Source organism: Lepus europaeus, chromosome 13 (genome assembly GCF_033115175.1).
Source record: "Lepus europaeus isolate LE1 chromosome 13, mLepTim1.pri, whole genome shotgun sequence".
Lineage (NCBI taxonomy): Eukaryota > Metazoa > Chordata > Mammalia > Lagomorpha > Leporidae > Lepus > Lepus europaeus.
Genome location: NC_084839.1, coordinates 62,354,205 through 62,373,750, shown reverse-complemented (window position 1 = coordinate 62,373,750; position 19,546 = coordinate 62,354,205). Strand labels below are relative to the sequence as shown.

Here is a 19,546-nt window from a genome sequence, read left to right as displayed (position 1 = left end):
TTACTTTTCAAGTGTCTATCATTCCTCAAGGATTTCTGGATCTTCAAGCTGTCTGACAGTGTTATAATATGGAGGTAGAGTAATTATTCCCCTTTGTTCATTATGTCCGTTGGGTAAAATCACCAGAGGCCTTTCCGAAAGTATCTTGAAATCTGATTTGAGTTTGTGGTTCCTAGAATGGCCAGGTTCTCTACATTTCAAAGCATTTAACGGCAGGATCAACCATAGGATCTGAGAATTCCTGAAGTAGGACTCTGAGCCATACTGTGCACTTATTAAGGAATTCCAGTCCATCAGAATGCCGTTCTCAGTCATACCCAGACGATTCTTCTAGAGGGAGTCACACTGTTTTAATGGCTATACAGAATGTGGAGAATTAGAAATATACTGCAAGTAAAAAAAGCTCCCTAATTGATTTGTCAATGTTTTATTCTCCTCTTTTCCATTGGCATATTCTTTACATGCCCTCAATAAATATTAAACACTCCAACAACTCACTATTAGGGTGGCAAGCAAACCTTTAGAATGTCGTAACAGTAGAGTGAAGAACAATATACCTAATTGAAATGGCAGAGTAATTTGGAAAATAAAATTGAGTTGCTGCAAATTCAAGAATAAAAATGTTTATACTCCCTCAAATGCAGATTGTTAGTGGCTTTAAATAATTATTAGAATAAAAAAATTTGAGCACCAACAATATGCTTTGTATGAACAGAGCAAGTGTAGTCTACATGTCTTCATTATTTTGTGCAAGGAAACACAAGATGCAGCGGGTCTGATATTTTCCTTAGTGATTTTGTTATTGAAGAATTTATAACATCCTCAAACATGGTGATGCCAATAGACAACACAACGGATGTTAGGACTTTCATAAGCAATATTCCTCAGAAAACCTGAGAATACATTTAGACAGGGAAAGCAAGCTGAAGGAAAGGAAGGGGTTAAATTGTTCTGCTACTCAATAGTTTTCTTTTTCTCACCCATATTAATTTATTACCAAGATCAATTAAAAATATAAAATTCCTGATTTTGTTAGAAGCTGGAGCAAGAAAACTGATAATTAAGACAAAAATGGCAAATTGCATTTGTATCTGGAACTACGAAATATAAACACATGATGACTCTATAAGAGGTGATAAAAGAGTAATCCTTAATATCTACTCAGGGCTATCTGCCTTTTGGTAGAGATGCCACCCCTATCTCACAAAGATAAATTCCATACAGTCTGCAGTGTTATAGTATAATTCCCATAAATAATGCATACAATAGAATGTAAATAAATAATACATTTATCTGAACTATTCAAGAGTGAAGGGCAGGGTGGATACTACAAGACTAAGTCTCTTATGAATGAACAATTTCAAATGAAAGTGTATTCAATGGCAAGTTATCATAAAATCCCTATACCAAAACATTCTGGAGAGGGTTTTAAAACAAGTTCAGATCTGGCAGACACTTCTAAGTAAATGTTCCAACTAAACCCAAAGTACCCAATTTAATTTACTGCTGAAGTTTCTGTTCTGATTGTAACATTGTTGCTAATAGCATCTTACCCATTTCTTGCTTTTTAAAATTCTCTCTATATATTACTACCTTTTGCCATCAATGAAATTAGTGAAATGCACTATTTTTTTGCTGTGATAATAACATTTCAGTAAATAGAAAGGAAGTTCACACATTAAAAAAAAAATCCAAAATGAACCACATGCTCTAATTAGTTTGCTAAGACTTAATAGTGTAAAACTCATTCCCCACTGCCCCAAAGTGTCTCCCTTTTGAAGGCCTGTGGACAAACACTCTACTTCTTGTAAATAGTGTAAGTATGTCTTTAGACCTCAGACACTATACATGAAGTAGTTTAAAATTAAGTTTTCAAATCACTAAGAAATAATCTCCGAATACAGAAAACAATATAGGTCACAGTTAATTATAGCTTGTCTATCAAATTAAGTTAATGTTTGAAAACACATCCAAATAGTTATGGAGACATTAAGAGGAGCTTTATTGACAAAGAAATTCTTATTCATTCAGCTTCTAGTATTTTTAAAAGAAGAGAAATAGCCTTTTACAAGTTGGGATGAGATAAAAAAAACTCTGGGTTTACATCAAATTGCTCTTTTCATTGTACTTTTGACAGCTGTGTCAATTTCATTATAAACTTCATTTTCCAGAGTTTCATAATAGTCATAAACACACTTCACTTTAAAGAGTTTCTAAGGAACATAACATGAATGCAAATTCAGAGTAAAATGCAAATTGCAAAGGTCTAGGAGCAAATATGGACCATCAGTTATGAACACAGTCACCAAAAAACAAACACGGAGACCTTGAGAGGAGCACACAAAGGGGTTGATATGAATCTTTATTGTCAGTGTTCACAGCCCTAGGGGTGGCAAATAAGAATGACAGTTTTCAGTTGTTCACCTAATTGTAAAGCACAGGTTGGCAATATTTGATGACTTTGGTCTCTATTTGTGTCTGTTCTAAGGTGAGCAACATTTTTCATCTTCTCAGGGAAATACATCCACGTACAGATACCAGCCCACCGCTTCTCTAACAGGGAGAGGCCTAGCAAAATAGCTCAAGTTCAAATCTCAGGCATGCAGGTTTCAACAAACAGTGGGAAAGAGATGATCAGGAAAGGAAAAAACTATAATCCTGTCTTTCTAAATAATAATCAACAGACCAGATATTTATAGCTAATGAATAATATAGGTACACTTCCTAGAGAATCAGCTTAAGACCCCAAAAAGCTTTGCCAAATTCTTATAATCCCGCAATCATGTCATATTATACTGAGATACAATGAAGATGTTCTTGTACCACATATACTACATAGACAAACTCATCTGCTTGAATTTTTCAAAACTGATTTTATACACGCAAGGTTCATTCACAGATTTCACAAATAATAGATGTTCTACCATGTCGTAAAGTAAGAAAAATCTATAGAAGTAGGAATCCATGAGTAACAACAATTAATCCCAAGATAGCTTCTGTTGTCAGTCATTGATATTAGAATGTTATCAGATATTAACATTAGACTAATTCTGCTATCACTAAAAAGTTATTCATTTACTAATATTTGCTAAACAAATCAAAATGATGTAAGTTTAAATCCATTGTACAATTTAAGACCTTGCATTATGTCAAAATGAAAAAAATAGCATGACTATAATATTTCACTTAAACTTATTAAACTCATAAAAGGTTGTGACCATTTGTAAAGTATTACTTAGTAAACTAATTAAGAATAACAGCAGCATTTCCTTTCTGTGGAAGAATATGATTTCATTTAAGTTTTTTAAAGAGCCATAATGTTACATACTCAAGGAGTTTTTTTGGTAACCTCAAAGTATAAATCCTATTAATTATAAATGGAGTCATGAAGCATCAAGGGAAGAATCAACTGTAGAAATGTATTTTTGAGAATTATAAATAGGGTAAAATTTATTTTCACAATTTATTTATTGTTCATTAGTTTGTGCCATATACAGTGGCGTATATGTCATGGCAAAGCCATAACATGGTTATTTCATATCTTGGCAGTTAGTGACTTGTTTCTGGCTTTAATTTGTGTTTGACTGTATATATTCATAACACCAGTAAACAACAGGTGTCTAATACAATAAATAAATAATCCTTTTTTTCACCAGAGAACAAACTCTTTAAGGTATGTCTTAATCAATTTTAGGAATTCTGAACCCATAAGTCAAGAAACATAAAATAATTTTGAAAGATTTGTACTCTTATATTTTCCTTTAACATGAACATATTTTCTAGATTAAGAAATGCTATTTGGAAAAAGAGTGTTCAGAGAGAGTCTAGTAAAGTGTTGCCAATTGCTTTAATTCGGCACACTTGAATGCATTAAATTGATTGAAATTGCATTCTAGTGACAAATATTTAAATGAATATATTCTCGCTTATTTCACACAGCATTCTTGATACTGTTTATTAAAATGTCAAATTTGTAAGTGTGGGAAATCCAACAATTGCCAGATATAGGTATATTTCTTAGAGAAGCTATTGAAATCTCCAACAGCTTTTCCAAATTCCTATGATCCTGAAATCATTCCATGTTAAATGAAGGATACCATCAAGATGTTCTTTTACCTTTTATAACACAAAAACATATTCATCTGCTTGAGTTTTTCTAAATCAATTCTATATAGACCAGGTTCATTCACAGATTTATGGATAGTAAAATATCCAAACTTTTACTGGCTCTCTAAAGTCAAACTTTGGAATTATTATAAAAACTTCAGTGGAGAGGCTGTATGTTGTGTGTTTTAGACCCTAAGTTTTTAAGAAGGTATTACAATCTGATGTTTCTTGATGAGTAAGAACAGCAAATCAAAATGATTTACAGCAGCAATATTTTCTTGGAATTTTGGAAACTTACAATCCTAACATCTTTACAACTGTGTATATATCTTCCATTTTTGTTTATTCATTTGTAAAAAATTATTTCTTATAAGTCTGATTCAATCTTTAAATATTAGATTTTTCACACTCAGAAGAAATGGCAAAAATTTTTGTGTTAGTTATAGCATAAATTCAACCACTACTTTGATACCAATGGGACAGATTATCATAATAAAAAAAAAGGCCATATAAAATGCTACCATTGCAAACATTTAAGACTGTAGCAAAAATGACAGAGAATGGTATCAACTTATTATCCCTCAACTATTTCCCTGACAATGGAGTCAAATCATGATGAATTATAGACCTCCTTACAGGAAGTCTTATTTCATGTTCAGTTTTTGACCATTTCCCTGCTACTTCCTATAAGAACTTGGCTGTATGAATGCTTGCCTTTAAAAGTTTCTGTATACATATTGGACTATATGGGATGATTAAATGACCACTTATTAAAACTTTAGCATTTCACATTTATTTACATTTTACTAGAAAATACTGTTGCAATGGAAAGCATAACATATACTGAGAATATTTTATTTGAATTCACGTTGACAGTATTTTCACTTATGTCGAGTGCCTTAACATAATTTGCTATGTATTCTTCATAGTTTCTCCAACTTCAGCTGGGAGGGAAGGTAAGCTAGTTTTATAACAGTGAGTCCCCTGGTCATATTTTATGTTATCTGCTTGGCCTTAGGAAATATAAGTTTCTACCATGGGACCACAAATAGGCTGTTTTGTAAGCTTATGGAAGTTTACCGCAAAATTTTGCTTCCATAATCTTTTGGATTATGGCAAACATTTTAAAATTTAAACATATGAATGTTTGAAAACAATGATTTAAAATTTGTATATTTTCAAAGTTGGACAATTACAAGTAACTGTTTTGAAAGTAGGGCCCACATTTTCATCCTTCTCATCTTCCTCCTTTTCTTCTTCCTCTGTTATTTAAAATTCTGCATGTTTCCTAATACAAATCTATAAGTTAAGACCAGTAGCTAGAGTACCTACAACTATTGTATATATTTCTGAATGGTGAGCAATAGAGCGATTCTGGTGGGAGAGGAATTGCTATTTGAGTGATCTACTACCACAGAGCTAGTTAAATCACTGAGCTATAGTTACTGTTATGGGGCTTTACTTTGTACCTAGTAGCATTAGTATCATTGCTTTCCATTAACCATAGAACTCGTACTAGGTAGAGAGAGAGGGAGGGAAAGAGAGAAGAATTTTTGTAGTATTAACATTTAGATCCTGAGATAACAATATAACAATGTAATTGATCACAACCTATCTGCATAGATCTTGTGCTTTTTTCCTTATTGCTTTTCTAAAATGTTGAGTGCCTCTATTAATAATCAATACTCTGCTATTATGAAATTCACACATAGATACACTAAAGCCAACCAGAAAGCAACAATAGAAGCATATGTGGTAAACAACTAACTTTTAACTCAAGTGGTAAACAACTAACTTTTAACTCAAGGGGCACTAAGCAATAAAGGGTCTCGGGTGAACATCCCAATTAGCCAGCGTGGTGACAAGCAGTCAACACCTTATTATTTAATCATTAAAGAGAATCTTGTCATAATTTCCTCTTGATATGTATCAAGAAAGGAATTCAGAATATACCACATGACCCACAAGAATAATCACAAAAGTTAGAGGACGGGAGGACCTCACCCCATGGCCTGATTCCAGGATGAAGGCACCAAGTAAGGCCCTAGGAAGCATTCACATTGCAAGGAAGGTGTATCTGAATGCAAGTATTTAGAAACAAGCCACTTGACAAAGGGACTGGTTTCCTGCCTCCCACTGTGGGTGTCCAGTTTTCTTAAGTGATGAAAATGAAGCTCACAAGTCTAAGCAACTATCTGCTACCCCATTCGCTTTTTTGTTTTTTTCTAAAGCAACAGCTCCAACCCATGAAAGGACCTTAGCTATAACCCCTGTCCTCATAGGCCGCCCCTTACCACGACACCTTCCCCAAGCTCAAAATTGCCCTGGACGTACCCTCACACCATTTTGAAGAGAGGAGACTTTTGCCATCAAGTCCTACTTCGGTCTTAAGAATCATAACCTAACCATGCGTTGGAAACAACATTCCAAACTTCTGAAATGAAACCGCCAGCGCCAGGGTTCCGTGGCCCAGGTCCGCCCCAGCTCCCCGAGGCCTCTCCCGCCCTGCAGCCTGGGTCACACAGCCCCAGCGGCTGCTCCCCAGCCCCCAGGAGCCTTCCAGCACTTGGCATTTTAACCTGCCTGGCTTCCTGGTTCCATCTTACTTCTCCCCAGGCGGCAGGCACAAATCTGGATTAACACGCAACAGGGCGCCCTGTGCAGCCCGCCAGGCCTTGCCCGGGAGCTGTTAAATGCAGATTCAGACGGGACCCCTTGGGGAGCCGTTGCGGAACACAAACTGTAACCCTAGGGACTGTTTCTCTGCCTCCTGCTGCTGGCGGGCAGAACCAGGGCGGTCGCGGATGGCCCAGCACCGGCCCAGCTGACCTCGCCTTGCTGCGGGCAGGCGTGGCCACCCCGGGAGGCGGGCTTGGGGGCCCGGAGACCTTCGCTCCCCTCTTCACAATCCCCCTGTGGCGCCTGGCCGTGGATAAGAGGTAGATTCCCGGAGTGGGGAGCAACAGACAACCCCGGGAAGGAAGGCGACCGCTCCCTCCCGAGGCCTGGCATTTTGGGTGACCGGACTCTCCCCCGCCTAGCCCCTCTCCGCCTCCTCAGTTCCACCCCGGGCCCCCCACCCCACCCCCCGCCATTCACACGCCCCGCCTCCCCTGTCTGCCGAACTCCTTTCCGCCGCCAAACCGGCCCTCCCCTTCTCTCAACACTACACTGCCTGGTCACCATCTCGGTCCGCTCCAGGGTCACAAGCCCTCCCTTAGCCCTGCGGAGACCAGGCAGCCCCTCGCGCCTCCAAGTCCCTGGCCGTCGGGAGCGTCTGTGCCGAGCCAGGAGCGCAGCGGTCGAGAGAGGGCGCCCAGGAGGCCCGCGCCCGCCAGAGATGCCTCCGGGCCCTGGGACCTCCAGGCGGCGTCCGAGACGGGGCGAGAGGGGGTTGGCGGCTAGGGGAGAACGGGATTACAGCTTGCACTGGCGTCTTAATCTGATAAGATAACAACAACAACAACAACACTACAAGGCCAAGTGAATTTCCTCCGATTGAGCCCTCCGGGAACTCGACTGGTATCAAAGTGGTCGATCCCAGGTCTCGGCGCGGGTGGCAGCCTTCGCGCCCTCGGAGGAAACAAAGTAAAATAAAATAAACCACGCCGCCAGTAGGCCCTAGAGACAGAGGGGTTAATGAGCTAACGAGGCCCAGCGCTCGCACTACACCTGGAGCGTCCAGCCCCCAAGAGCACCTTCTGCCCAGGCTCCGACTGGCTGGGCTGCATTCACAGACAGGTGGGGAGGCCGAGCTTTCGGGGGGCTCAGCGCCCGCCGACGCAGCCCAGCAGGCTCCAGTAGGGGGGAACAGGCGCCCACCACACGGCCCGGGTGCCTCCTCCCTCACCCCTCGCTTCCCCGGGGCAGGGGAGGCCACCCGCGTCCGAGGCCCAGGACCTCGTGTGCCCCTCTCTCTCCGCCGCCCCCTCAACCCGGCCCAGACACAGTCACTCCTGGCTCCTGGGACCCGCACAATTAGAAAACACAATCCTGGGTGTGCTTTCTGAGACCTGGGTGAGCCGAGGTCACAAGAAGGCGCCCAAGCGCCTTGGCCAACAGCGCCACGAGCCTAGCCAAAGCTGCGAAGCCCACTCTCAAACGGCGGGGCAGGATGAAGACTCTCCTCTTAGAGGTAGGAGAGGAACACAGAGGGGCAGCTTGTACCCGACACAATTGCATGCCAATCTTTGCACACCTCAGGATAAGATACTTGGGTAAAGAAAGTTTATGGAAAGAGTAGGGGGAAGAACTTAATAATGTTGTATGTATTTTGTATCTCCTCCCTCCCCTCCGCCAAAAAAAAAAAAAAACCATAACTTTGGTCCTTTATCTTTTACCTTAATAAAATAATGATTCGTTGAGAAAATGGGGTATAAATCTTCATTTTGGAGGCAATTAAAGTGTTGATTTCATTCATGCCCCTAAGCAATTCTTGTAATTTGCTCAAATAGCTTTATGTACCCGGCACTCCGGAGCTCTCAGAATCCCATTTTCTAGTTCGGCTTGTTGGATTACAATTTTTGTTCAACAGCAGGACGCGAGGGTTGCTCGGCGGAATCTGCATTTAGCAGCTCCCGGGCGAGGACCGTGGGCTTGAGCCGGCGCGAGGCCCCGCAGCCTGTGGGGCCGGGGTCGGGGGCTGCCTGCTGCTTTCCCACCTCCGCCCGGCCGCCCCCGGGTTGCACAGGCTGCGGGGTCCTGTGCACTCGTCTACACTGTCCAAAGTTTCCAGCGAGGACCCCGCGTGTTGGCGCTTTGAAAGCTCTGCCGGGCCGCACTCCTCCTAGGCAAAGGAGGAATTTAGCCTGGGTTGCGAGGGGTTGCCCGGACAATGTACGCTGGGAATTTTCTTGATGGGAGTGATGTTGAGAGAAGAGAAACCTTACGAGGACCCCAGGAGCGAGGTGTCAGCTACAGTGTGCACCGGACAGCTGCCAGCCAACAGTGATCATGGAAGAGCTTGCATAGAACTGGCTGGCCTTTGGCTTAACAAAGACAGCCTGATCTCTTCCCCCAAGACCGGGATTCACGTGCCAAGACGGAAAGAGAAACCACTCGGGGGTCTTTACTTCTACGTGGTGGGAGGGGGCCGAGGAGGCCGGCTACCCTAACCTCCAGCCTCCTAGGCACCATTCACAACAGGGCTGTCCTGGGCTCTGTCTCATTTCACTCACTCACCCCTCACGTTTTCACTTTCATTGCATTTTTGCAACTCCTTTGGACCAATCCTGAGACGCAGGGACGGCAGAAACAGACATGGGGGGAGAGAGAGAGAGAGAGAGAGAGAGAGAGAGAGAGAGAGAGAGAGAGAGAAACTGGGAGCAAATGGTGATGTTGGGGTGACAGGAAGAGAACTGACTCCAGCTACTCCGAATACAAGTCGTCCCCTCTGAGCAACGCGGCGGAAGACAGGGCCTGCGGGGAAGACGCTAGAGGAGGGGGCGCAGCCCGCGAAGGCCGGCAGTTGAGAGCCAAGGCGACGGCGCAAGGTCCCCCACCCTCCACACTGAGGAGCCGCCGGGGTGCCCCCGACGCCGAGACTTCCACAAAGCTGCCACCCCAGAGGGCCCAGAGCACGTACCAGCTGGATGATGAGTGGGAAAAGAGGAGGAGAAGAGTCCATATTTATCTGTTTTTGTAACCTCGGCCTGGTCTTATTTTTTCTATTAAGTACAATAAAACGGGCTAGTTTGCCGCGAACACCGCACAAAGCAATGCTCAGTGAGGTCTAGCAGCGCTCGGCCGAGGAAAACTGACAAGACAGGCTAATGAAGCGTACAGACAGGGAGAAAATAGCCAGCATTTGCTAGATTTCAAACCCTCGCTGTCCCTCTTAGACCACCTATCTTGGATTTATTCCTAATAAAATAAGAAATAAGCAGACCCTACACTTTTCTTTTCTTCCAGATAGAAGGGGGTGGGGGGGAACACTCCGGAACAAAGCCCTACAATCTGAGGCGGTCAGTGGCAGTTAACACTCCCATTATTACAGAGGGTAAATAAAATAAAGACAAAAATTAAAAGCGACAAGAAACAGGTCAAGTTTGCAGGCAAAGCTTTTAGAAGCTCATCTCTCCAGGTCGAATCCCAGAGCCAGCCTTAATGAAGCAATAATAGCCACATTATTCAAAGATTTTCATTTCGATGGAAATGTATCTAAAAGGGACTTAATCATATGCAAATAATAAAAGGAGGTGGTAGTGACCCAGCAAGCAATATGCATACAGATTTTTTTTTTTTCCAGGGATGTCGAAATTGAAAAGCGCATACCTGGTCGGTTAGATTTGCTGATCTTGTTATATCTTCACTGTCTGATTTTGATCCTCCTTCTCTGTCGTCTATCACCAAATCGATAGGCATTTTCCCTTTCAAACAGCTAATATACCGGTGGCAGAAATTGTCACATAATTCGTGTACCTACATTATGACAGAAATAAAAAAATGGAAGTATAATCAGGAGTGCATAAGTGACATTGACAAGTGCAATCCACCCCCCTTGTGAGACCCAAACTTCCAAAGAGGGGAAACACGGGCCAATTGTCCTCCAGAGACCCCCAGACGCATCCAGAATTAGGAATAACTTTCTTTTCTTGCAAAATAGAGATATCCCAGAAAATTGACAGTGACAAGATGATTCACAGGCTACAACATATTCAACACCCGTGTTAAATTCATCTGCTCCTGGGGTTGTGGCCATTACAGAGGTGACCTGAGTGGGTGACATTTAAGGTAAACTATTTAATTTCATCCAGTTGCTTTATTATAAATCCTTTTCCAATGATCCTTAAGGAAAAAAGTGAATATAAATATATGTATATGTACAATATGTATGGATTCTCCAATAGACCTGTACTGGAGGAGCAGAAGATATGTGCTGACTATGTAAAACCCTGTAACATTTATAATTAGCAATTCTGTTCAGAAGATGCATGTTTTAGGGTTAGTGTTTCCACCAAAACTTGAAGAAATCAAGTTGCCAGAACTCAGCCCCAGAAACTTAGTGAATTGATATTTTTTAAGAGAAAGGGAAAAGACTGCCTCAAAATATTTAAGAGTAAGAGAATTGGTCTCCTCCAGGCCCTGGGCATCACTAACATGCAAAAAAAATTGCAAGAAACCCCAGTGCACATGCAATTTAATGTTAGTTTGAATTACAATGCATTAAGTTTTTATTGCTGAGATTTATAGAACAGCTAGCAACATCATGTTATCCCACACCCTTTCTTGAGTGTGAAGGTGGAGGACTCAAGGAATTGACATAACTATCAACTCTGCTTTGTCTCTGCACAACATTTAGTGTGCTTCTCCCACCAGCTCCTCCAGACCCCTTGCGGGCTTCTCCTCCCCCTCCACCTCTCCTCTGCGTCTGACCTGCCCCTGCTCTCAGACTGTCTTCCAGAAACTCACAAAAACTAAACAAAACTGCCCCGCCTCCTCCCCCCACCCCACCCCAATGCAACTAGGAGAAAGAGGAAAAGAGACCACAGAGGTATCAACCTGTGAAGTAAACTCACAGCAGCATTCTAAACACCAACCGGGATGCACAGAATTGCAACAATTTACACAAAGCCAGCAAAGTATTAAGAGTGAACACAAGGATAGGGCGTTTGTGATTCCGGTTATAGTGGCTGAAATTGTAATTAAACTGGGAAGAGAAATGGACGCTAAGATTGGCCTTGACACTAATTACCAGCAAGAAAGACATTTATGCAAATGTCGCAGAAGCCTGAACTTCAGCCATTCTGAAGGCTCCTCTCTGTGTGTTTGGGGTGAGGGGAAGTAAAAGAGGCTAGAGAAATTACCTTCTCTAATTCCAACAGATGAAACCTTAATACTTGTATGGCTTGAATCATCTGTAAAGATACAAAAAGCATGAGCACCCCGATCTTGGTCTGCAGAAAATTGGCTGTCACAGCTCCAGCATCTCCAGCCCACCCCTTTCCCCCAGTAAATATAGTTATTTTGATTTATGGCAATAACACTAAAACTTAATAGCAGCGACTGGGTACCATCTAGAGGTTTGTATTTCTTAAGAAGAAAAAAAAAAACCAGCTAAAACAACAAGAACGCATCTAAGTGGGGATCATAAACACTCTCTTCCCCCTTGGCTCTACCCACTGAGTCCACCCCACCCCCAAAGGGCCACAGAGCTGGACTAGGTGTTTCCTTGGAGGCTGGGGGAGAGTGCGCCAGAAAATATTCCAAAGGGTCCCCAAATTGTGGCTTTTCACACTGCAAACTTCTTGCCGCCTTCCGCACACCTTGCAGGCACACGGAATGCTTGGGGGACCCTGCCCGGTCGCTGCCCTCGTGGCGAGCCGTGCAGGGCTGGGAAGTCCACAAAGTTTAAGCACACACGCTGACAGGCCTGGAGATAAATCCCCGCGCTGATTAGGGCTGCGCGGCCCGGCTGTCATAAAAACAAAAGCTCGCGTTTCCCCGCGCCGGCTCGCCCGGCCCCTCTGGAGATGAATTTATTTCCCCGGGATCCTGTCCCGGACCACTTGTGCGTGGACGCACACACTAAGACTGGTCTGGAAACCCCAGGGCTCTCCAGGCGAAGCCCAGGGGGTTGGAGATTGGGGTGGGGGAGAGGAGTGGGCAGGGGGAAGGGGTCAGCTCTTACCAAGTTATCCAGTTCAGGATTAGAAGAAAATAGAGGTTTTTCTGCGCGAATCTAAATACAAGTGAGGAGGGGCGGGAAAAGGGGGGAGGGGGAGGGAAGAAAGAAGAAGAAGAAAATGAAATCTGGTCGCCTTGCTAGTTTCTTGCCCCATTGCCCTGCCTGGGACGGGATGTAACCCCGAGACGGAGGCCCGCTTAGGAGCACTTCAGGGTGACTCCAAGAAGCTGAAAATCAGCCCAGAGCCCAGGCTCCCTTCTGGGAGCGCCCAGCTGCGGGGCCCGCCGCTCGCGCCGGGTCCAAAGCGGCCAAACGCCCGCAGCCGGCGATTTCAGCTTTCCGCAGGGAGTTGGCTGCGGTGGCCGGTGGAGGGGGCCCGGGGCCGCCTGGGGGCGATTTTAAGTCATCCGCAGAGCAGACCCTCACAAGGGGAGGACGACCTCACGGTGGACGTGACACGCACGGCTGAGGGTGGGTGGACTCTTTGCTGGCTACTTTTGAAAATATGCGGGGTGTGTGTGTGTGTGTGTGTGCTCGCGCATTGGGGGAGGGGCTGTCTTCTGCTTTTCTTTCTTTCTTTTTTTTTTTTTGACTTTTTTTTTTTTTGGAAACATGTATTTGCTGACCTGTTTGGCGAACACGGCTATATCTTCATTGAATGACTCTGACGAGCAGACGTCCCCGCCCGCCACCCCCGGCTCGCGGGGGGTACAAGTAGCTAATTCACATTTCTCAAAAATCAGTGCTAAGAGAGGGAAGAGGGGGTGTCTGTAAGAAAATACAACAGTCACAAACAATACAATGGTTAGTCCCGAGTCAGTGAAAGACGCGCCCAAGAAAAACAGCCGGAGGAGCTCGAGAAAGAGACCCCCTCCCAGATTTTTGTCACCTACTTTTATCCCCTTCCTCCAACCCCCGGCCCAGGTGGCGGCTCACCTCCCTTAGGGCCCTGAAGTCCGAGGCCCTGAGCCATTCATGGGCCGTATCTAAGGATCGGTTCAGCCTATCTGGCCAGAGAAATTGGCAACATTTGCCACGAATAAAAACCCAAGCGGTTCCAGCAGCCATTTTGAATTAAGTTTCCCACCCCGACCAGCCCTCGTCCCTGGGCTGCACATCCAGGACCCGGTGGAGGAGAAGGGCGCTGGGCGCAGGGGCTGGGGAAGCGACTTGGCGAAGGTTCCTCCCGGGCGGCCGCGGACGCCGAAGGCTCGGGGGCGCTCAGTGGCAGGCGCTCAGCTCACTTGAGGCAAGGCTCTCTGGGGCTGCCGGACCGACTGTCACTGGGTTGCACCCACCGAACCCAAGCCCACGGCCCTGGGAGAGCAGCAGGGGCCCTCCTCGGCCCTCTGCACGCTCCCCTCCCTTCGCGGATGTCCCCAACGGCCCCCCAAACAAAGTTCCTGCAAATGTTCCCGCGGTGGGGCCTTTCATTTCGTTTCTGCGGAGTGGCAGAGCAGCTAGTCTTGTGAGGGGCCTAGATGTCGCCTGTCTCAGCCCATTTAGGGAAAAAAAAAAAAAAAAAGCTTGCCCAAGGAGGTGTCTCGAGTCTTTTATTCGCTCTCACAGCCCAGCTGGGAATTTAACAGTTTGGGGGCCTTTTCAAAGCTGCCCCAAATGTTCTGTCCCTGAGCCTGAACCATTTGCAGTGAATGCTGCGGAAAAAACGCTAGGATTTAAACAAGTCCATGGCACCAGGGGCCAGAAAATCAAGCAGTAAGATTTCCCCCACCCCCCTCGGCCAGGGAGCGTCCGTGTTGCCAGGTTTTCTTTTTAAAAAGAAGACATATGTAGAAATAAAAGTTGTTGCAAAGTAAAAGGAGCTCCCCGAATCCATCAGCACACAGTAGGCGCAAGTGCCTTTCCAAGGATTTTAGCTAGTGCAGCAGGGTTTCATCCAGCACGGTGCGAGCCTCAGCTAGAAAACAGCCTCCCGCCTGAGTGCACCCCGCATTTCCTTCTAGCTACATCCCGCAGGTTTCGCCTTAGAATACAAAGTGTTAAAACGTCCAGAAGTTTCCTAACGTCTGGAGCAATCCAGAGCCAGCCCCTCTCCTTGACTTCAGTGGTCAGACTCCCTAAATGCAAAACATGTTCCCCCTTGTCTGACCCGCAACCGTGCTCCCTTGATTTCATTGTGCAGTGGCAGAGCCAGCATACGGTTGCTGAGTAAACTTAGCAAGTCAGAACAATCAGTGGCTTAAAAGATTTCCCCTTAAACTCAAAGTTTCGTACCAACACAAAGGCGCCTACATTTAGAAGCCCTAACGTGCTCCGAGCGAAGTCGAGCGAGGATGGACTCCAACGCGCTGAGTGGCGGTCTGGGAGGGGACCAGGGACCTTTAGGCAACTTCTCTGGCTCTGGGACCCCTGTTTGGCGCTGCCGCGGCGGAATGGGGCGCTGGGTGAACACAGAGCGAGTATGGAGACGGGGTGGGGGTCGGGGACTGCAGACCGCCTCCCCCAGTCCTTCATGCAACGCGAATGAATAGTCAACCACGGCACCTCCAACCCAGACAGCTCTGACCTGCCTCTTACCCAGGGCACCGGGAAACAGGGGAAGCATCGCATCTCAACGAGTTAACCTGCTCCCCATTGTACCTACCCATAAATGGCATCTTTATCTCTCTTTAAAGCGTCATTGACCGAAGAGCCCATGCTGGGGGCCATGGCGTTGGTGTGAGCTGTGTGCGGGTACTGATGCGAGTGCAGAGGAGGCCCGTGGTTCAGGTGGTGGACCGGCTGCATGGACCTGGCCGCGTGCGGGTCCCCATACATCGTGGAGGGGATGCCTACTCCATCCATGCCCCCGTAATGGGGTAGATCGTCGTACTGCATGACAAACAGGAGAGAGAGAAGGTTCAGAAAGCCGGGCGGGCAAATAGGGGAACGCCAGGGCACCAAGCTTATATAAGGTCAGTCCAGCTGGCTCCTTCAAGCCGGAATTTGGTTTCCTTGCATCTCCAAAGTTGAGATTTCTTGTTTAAAAAACAATTTCTCAAGTAAAAATTCTAGGAGTCTCGCTAAGACTCATCTGGGATGAATGTTCTTGCCCTAACTTGTGTCCCTATCCACTCGTTCAGAAACTCAGGATCCCCTGGCGAGGAAGGAAGGAAGAAAGAAGGAAAGACAGGGAGGCATTCTCCCGGAGGGCGGAAGGTACAGCGTGCATGTCTCTGGAGGAGGAAAATCAAGCAAAATCACAATAATAAAACGTGCCAGGGCAGTGCAGCTAAACCTGCCTAGTTTCACAGCCCCTTCACATCAGGGGGAGTTAAAAAAAAAAAAAAAAGTTACGATGGGAACGGCTCTGCCAAGCACGTGAATTCAGACAGGCTTCTCATTTTATTTCCCTGCCAGCGTGGGGTTGGGCAGTCCTGCAAGACACTGCATTTCCTTTGCTTTCCAAGATAAACTCTGCTAAATTATACAAAAGGAACTGATTCCCTGATACATGAAATTCAAGGAAGGGTAATGTTTCCCCACCTTAGAGCTGAATTTAGAATGGGGCAATTTCCCCAAAAAGTTACAGAAAATCTATAGTCGAAGCAATCAATATTGTATTTTTTTTTTACGCTTATGAACTTTCTCCCCAGACTAGAAGTCATCCAGGCAAATGCTACTCAATAGGTTTAAGGCAAATTCAAAAGCAAATGTACACACAACCCGCTGTCTTCTCCCAATAAAACTACTTTCATATTGACTGTCATTATTTCTTGTGCGAAATTGAGCTATTTGGGTTTTTCTAATTGCTTCATTCCAGGCAAGTTCTTTTCCCAAGATTTGGAGGCGCCGAGAGTGAAATGATTTTCAAAGAAAAGAGGAATTGCCACTTTCATCTCCTTAAAGCCAGAGGTGTGAAAAGAGTTTGGAAGAACGCTGGCATTTGCCTGAACCAAAGGAGTAAAGAAAAATGTGTCAGCCTAGTAACTTTCTTTTGCAAACAGGGCTTTGAGGGCTAGGACACAAATTATGCAAGGAAGGCTTTTTGTAGACCCCCTTTCTTTTAAGAAACTACCTCAGTTGGGCTGTCATTGTCTCACTTTACTCTCACTACATTTCCATTCAAATAGGAATATTGGGGAAATTAAGTATTGCATTTTTAAAGTGAGTGACTATGTGCTTAGTATCCAATTAGTACAAGGCTTACCTAAGAAAAGCTTGCAAAGTATTATCTTGCATAAAAACCCCATGCAAATTAAAATTACTTTTAAAAGATGAATGCCTTCCGACCCCCAAAACCTGCTGTACTATGACAAAAGTTATATGCTTTAAAAAACTAAATACTTCTAATGATATTAAAGATGGGCATAATCAATAACATAGCAAAAGTTTCCAGCTGCTTCTTTTAGTTTAAACATAGCTTTAAACTTCTGCTCCCTGAATGCTCAAATTAGGTATCTAGTTTTTTTTTTAAATAGATGATTGCTCCAGCAACATATTTTTATTTTTATATAGCTGCTAGTTAGGAATCTACAGAAAACTTGGTTATTTGAATTAACATCTACAAATAACAAACACAAGTCTACAAATGCATTGAATAAATCTTCTCGCTTTAGGCCATGGCTTTAAGAGCCTCATTCAAAAAGAAAGAGAGAAAAAAGGAAACTTTTTAGCAGTGTCCTTCAGCCACGTTTCAATTTAATCTCACAATTGTTTTTAATACGTACCCTTTGCGCCATCGGCCTCTCTGGCTCCCTTCCTACTTCAACTTCTAATATATCCTCTTTAAGGCCAGTGTGAAAAGAAACAAATAAGCAAACTCCCCCGGAAAAAAAAAAAAAAAAGCACGACGAAAAATCCTTTAACGTCTCCAGCAATGTGAGCTACTCGTCCCAGATCGTCGGTCTACGGGACCTGAGGCAAAGCGCCCGAGTCACTGAGCATAAAAGCGCTCCGTTTCCAAGACAGCAGCGGGGGGGAGGAAAAAAGAAAAAAAAAAAAAAAAGGAAAAAGGAAAAAAAGCGCAGATCTTCTCTCCCCCAAAAATCAGTTTAAAAAAAAAAAAAAAAAAAAAAGAGCGAGCGCCCCTCAGACCCAACTACCAAATCTCATGGCTTTCTGCCACTCCAGCTGTCAATCACAGGCGAGGTTGTCAACGTGGTGAATGAATGATCATCCGCTCTGTCTTCTTCTGGTCAGAACACCTCAAATGTTAATATTCAAATGCACAAAGCCCTAGCGCTCGCGTCCCTCGAATCAGTCCTAATTCCTAATCAGTTTCTCTCTTCTCTCGCTCGCTCGCTCTCTTTCTCTTTCTCTCTCTCTCCCTCTCTCTCTCCCCCTTTGCAACTGCTGCACTGGAGGGAGATTAGAGAAGCAGGGTTAAAAAAAAAATGTCTGTCTGAGTTTGTCTTAAAGGAGCCACGATCGATGCTGCCCGCTTGCAGTCCCCGTGCGTGTGTAAAGTGTGTGTTGCACAGGCGGAGAGGTGGATTCCGACCAGAATGCTAGAACCCGGAAGTAGTGGTGGCCATAACAGGTCGCGTCTTACACAATGCATTGGGCTGCAGCAAGTAGGCTCCTCGGCAGGGGTGGGTGCGCGAGGCGAGCTCCGGCCACACTGGAGAGGCGGAGAGGCGCTCCATGAAATCGCACGCCCAGGCGCCGCCGCCGCACACCCGGGGCACACGCACGCCGCCGCGGGCGGCAGCGCCCGGCCGCCGCCTTGATTTCCCGCATTCTTCCCTCTCTCTCCCCCCCTCCAGACTCTCCCTCGGTCTCCAGCCCGACTCTCTTGAAATAAATTGGGAATAAACGCGGGGCCCGCCGCCGCAGCAGCGGGAGTTATTTTGCACAGGGCACCGCACGTAGACTTCAAGACTTTCCTCGAAATTATTGGGGTCGGCCAGTCTGTGTCGGGCCCGGGGCTGATGCACGAAGTGCCGGATCCTCGGACCTAAACCTCTCCCCACCCCCGCCACCCCGAGGAGAAAAGTCCGACCCGGAGCCAGACGCGAGCGGGGCTGGGAGAGGCTCCGCCGGGGGAGTCCTGGGAACGCGGGGCCGGGGCTGGCTCGGGCGGACGGGTTTTTTTTTTTTTGTGCTGTCAGAGGTGGACGCCCGGCCGGCGGCCAGGCAGTGCTCGCGCGGTGTCACTTTGGACCTGGACGCCCCCCTCTCCTCGCCCCCGGCCCCAGCCCCGGCGTCCTGCGCGGAGTGAGAGCCAGGCAGGGAACAATGAGCCGGGCGCCGGGAATGTGCCCCCAGCGCCTGTTTACAAACACCGAGCTATTTATGATCGCCGGGAAGCGAAACCCGACGCGGGCTCGGGGCAGCCCGGACCTCGCGGGCGGAGCTGCGGCCCGGGCGCCGCGGGGAGGGCCGCTTTTCCTCAGCCCCGCCGCGGGCGCGGCGCGACGGGGCCGGCGCGCTCGGCTCCGGCCGCGGCCGCCGCCGCCGCCTTTGTCTTCGAGGCGCCGAGGGGCTCCGGCCTCGGCCTCGCGCGGGCCTGGAGGGGCCCCGCGCCCCCAGCTCTCTCCCCGGCGACGCCCTTGCTCCTTTGCTGACCGCACTCTCCTGCACCCCCCACCACACACACACTCGGGTCGGCGAAAACTCCCAGTGCCCGAGCAAAAGGATCCACTTCGGGAGCCGAGGTTTGCAGACAAAAGCTGCCGGTACCCAAACTCGGAGGCTCGGCGCCTCTGGCTTTAACTTTGCCCCTGCGAACACCTATTCTCTGGGCTTAGTCATTTCCCCCCTTCTCTTTATTGTGGCACTCTGAGGTGGCCCTTTTCGGTGCTGTGTAATGGTGTGATTTTCGAGTTTGCTGCCCGCCGGGCTCCGGTCTGCTGAGAGGGCTCGGCCGCA

General features: G+C 46.3%; 1 protein-coding gene across 2 annotated transcripts in view; it reads right to left on the bottom strand.

The window, feature by feature from the left end:
* MEIS1 (Meis homeobox 1) overlaps positions 1 to 18,204 on the bottom strand; it is a 139,868-nt gene extending 121,664 nt beyond the window's left edge. For both annotated transcript variants that reach the window (XR_009867806.1, XM_062209553.1), the window contains exons 1-6: positions 17,404 to 18,204; positions 15,339 to 15,565; positions 13,360 to 13,501; positions 12,737 to 12,787; positions 11,913 to 11,963; positions 10,381 to 10,527 (exon numbers count right to left, since the gene is read on the bottom strand). Coding sequence is in view for 1 of the 2 variants with exons in the window: in XM_062209553.1 (XP_062065537.1) it covers positions 10,381 to 10,527; positions 11,913 to 11,963; positions 12,737 to 12,787; positions 13,360 to 13,501; positions 15,339 to 15,565; positions 17,404 to 17,415 (630 nt within the window). In the remaining variant the exon portion in view is untranslated. The remainder of the gene's footprint in view (positions 1 to 10,380; positions 10,528 to 11,912; positions 11,964 to 12,736; positions 12,788 to 13,359; positions 13,502 to 15,338; positions 15,566 to 17,403) is intronic.
* Between the last annotated feature and the right edge of the window lie 1,342 nt (positions 18,205 to 19,546).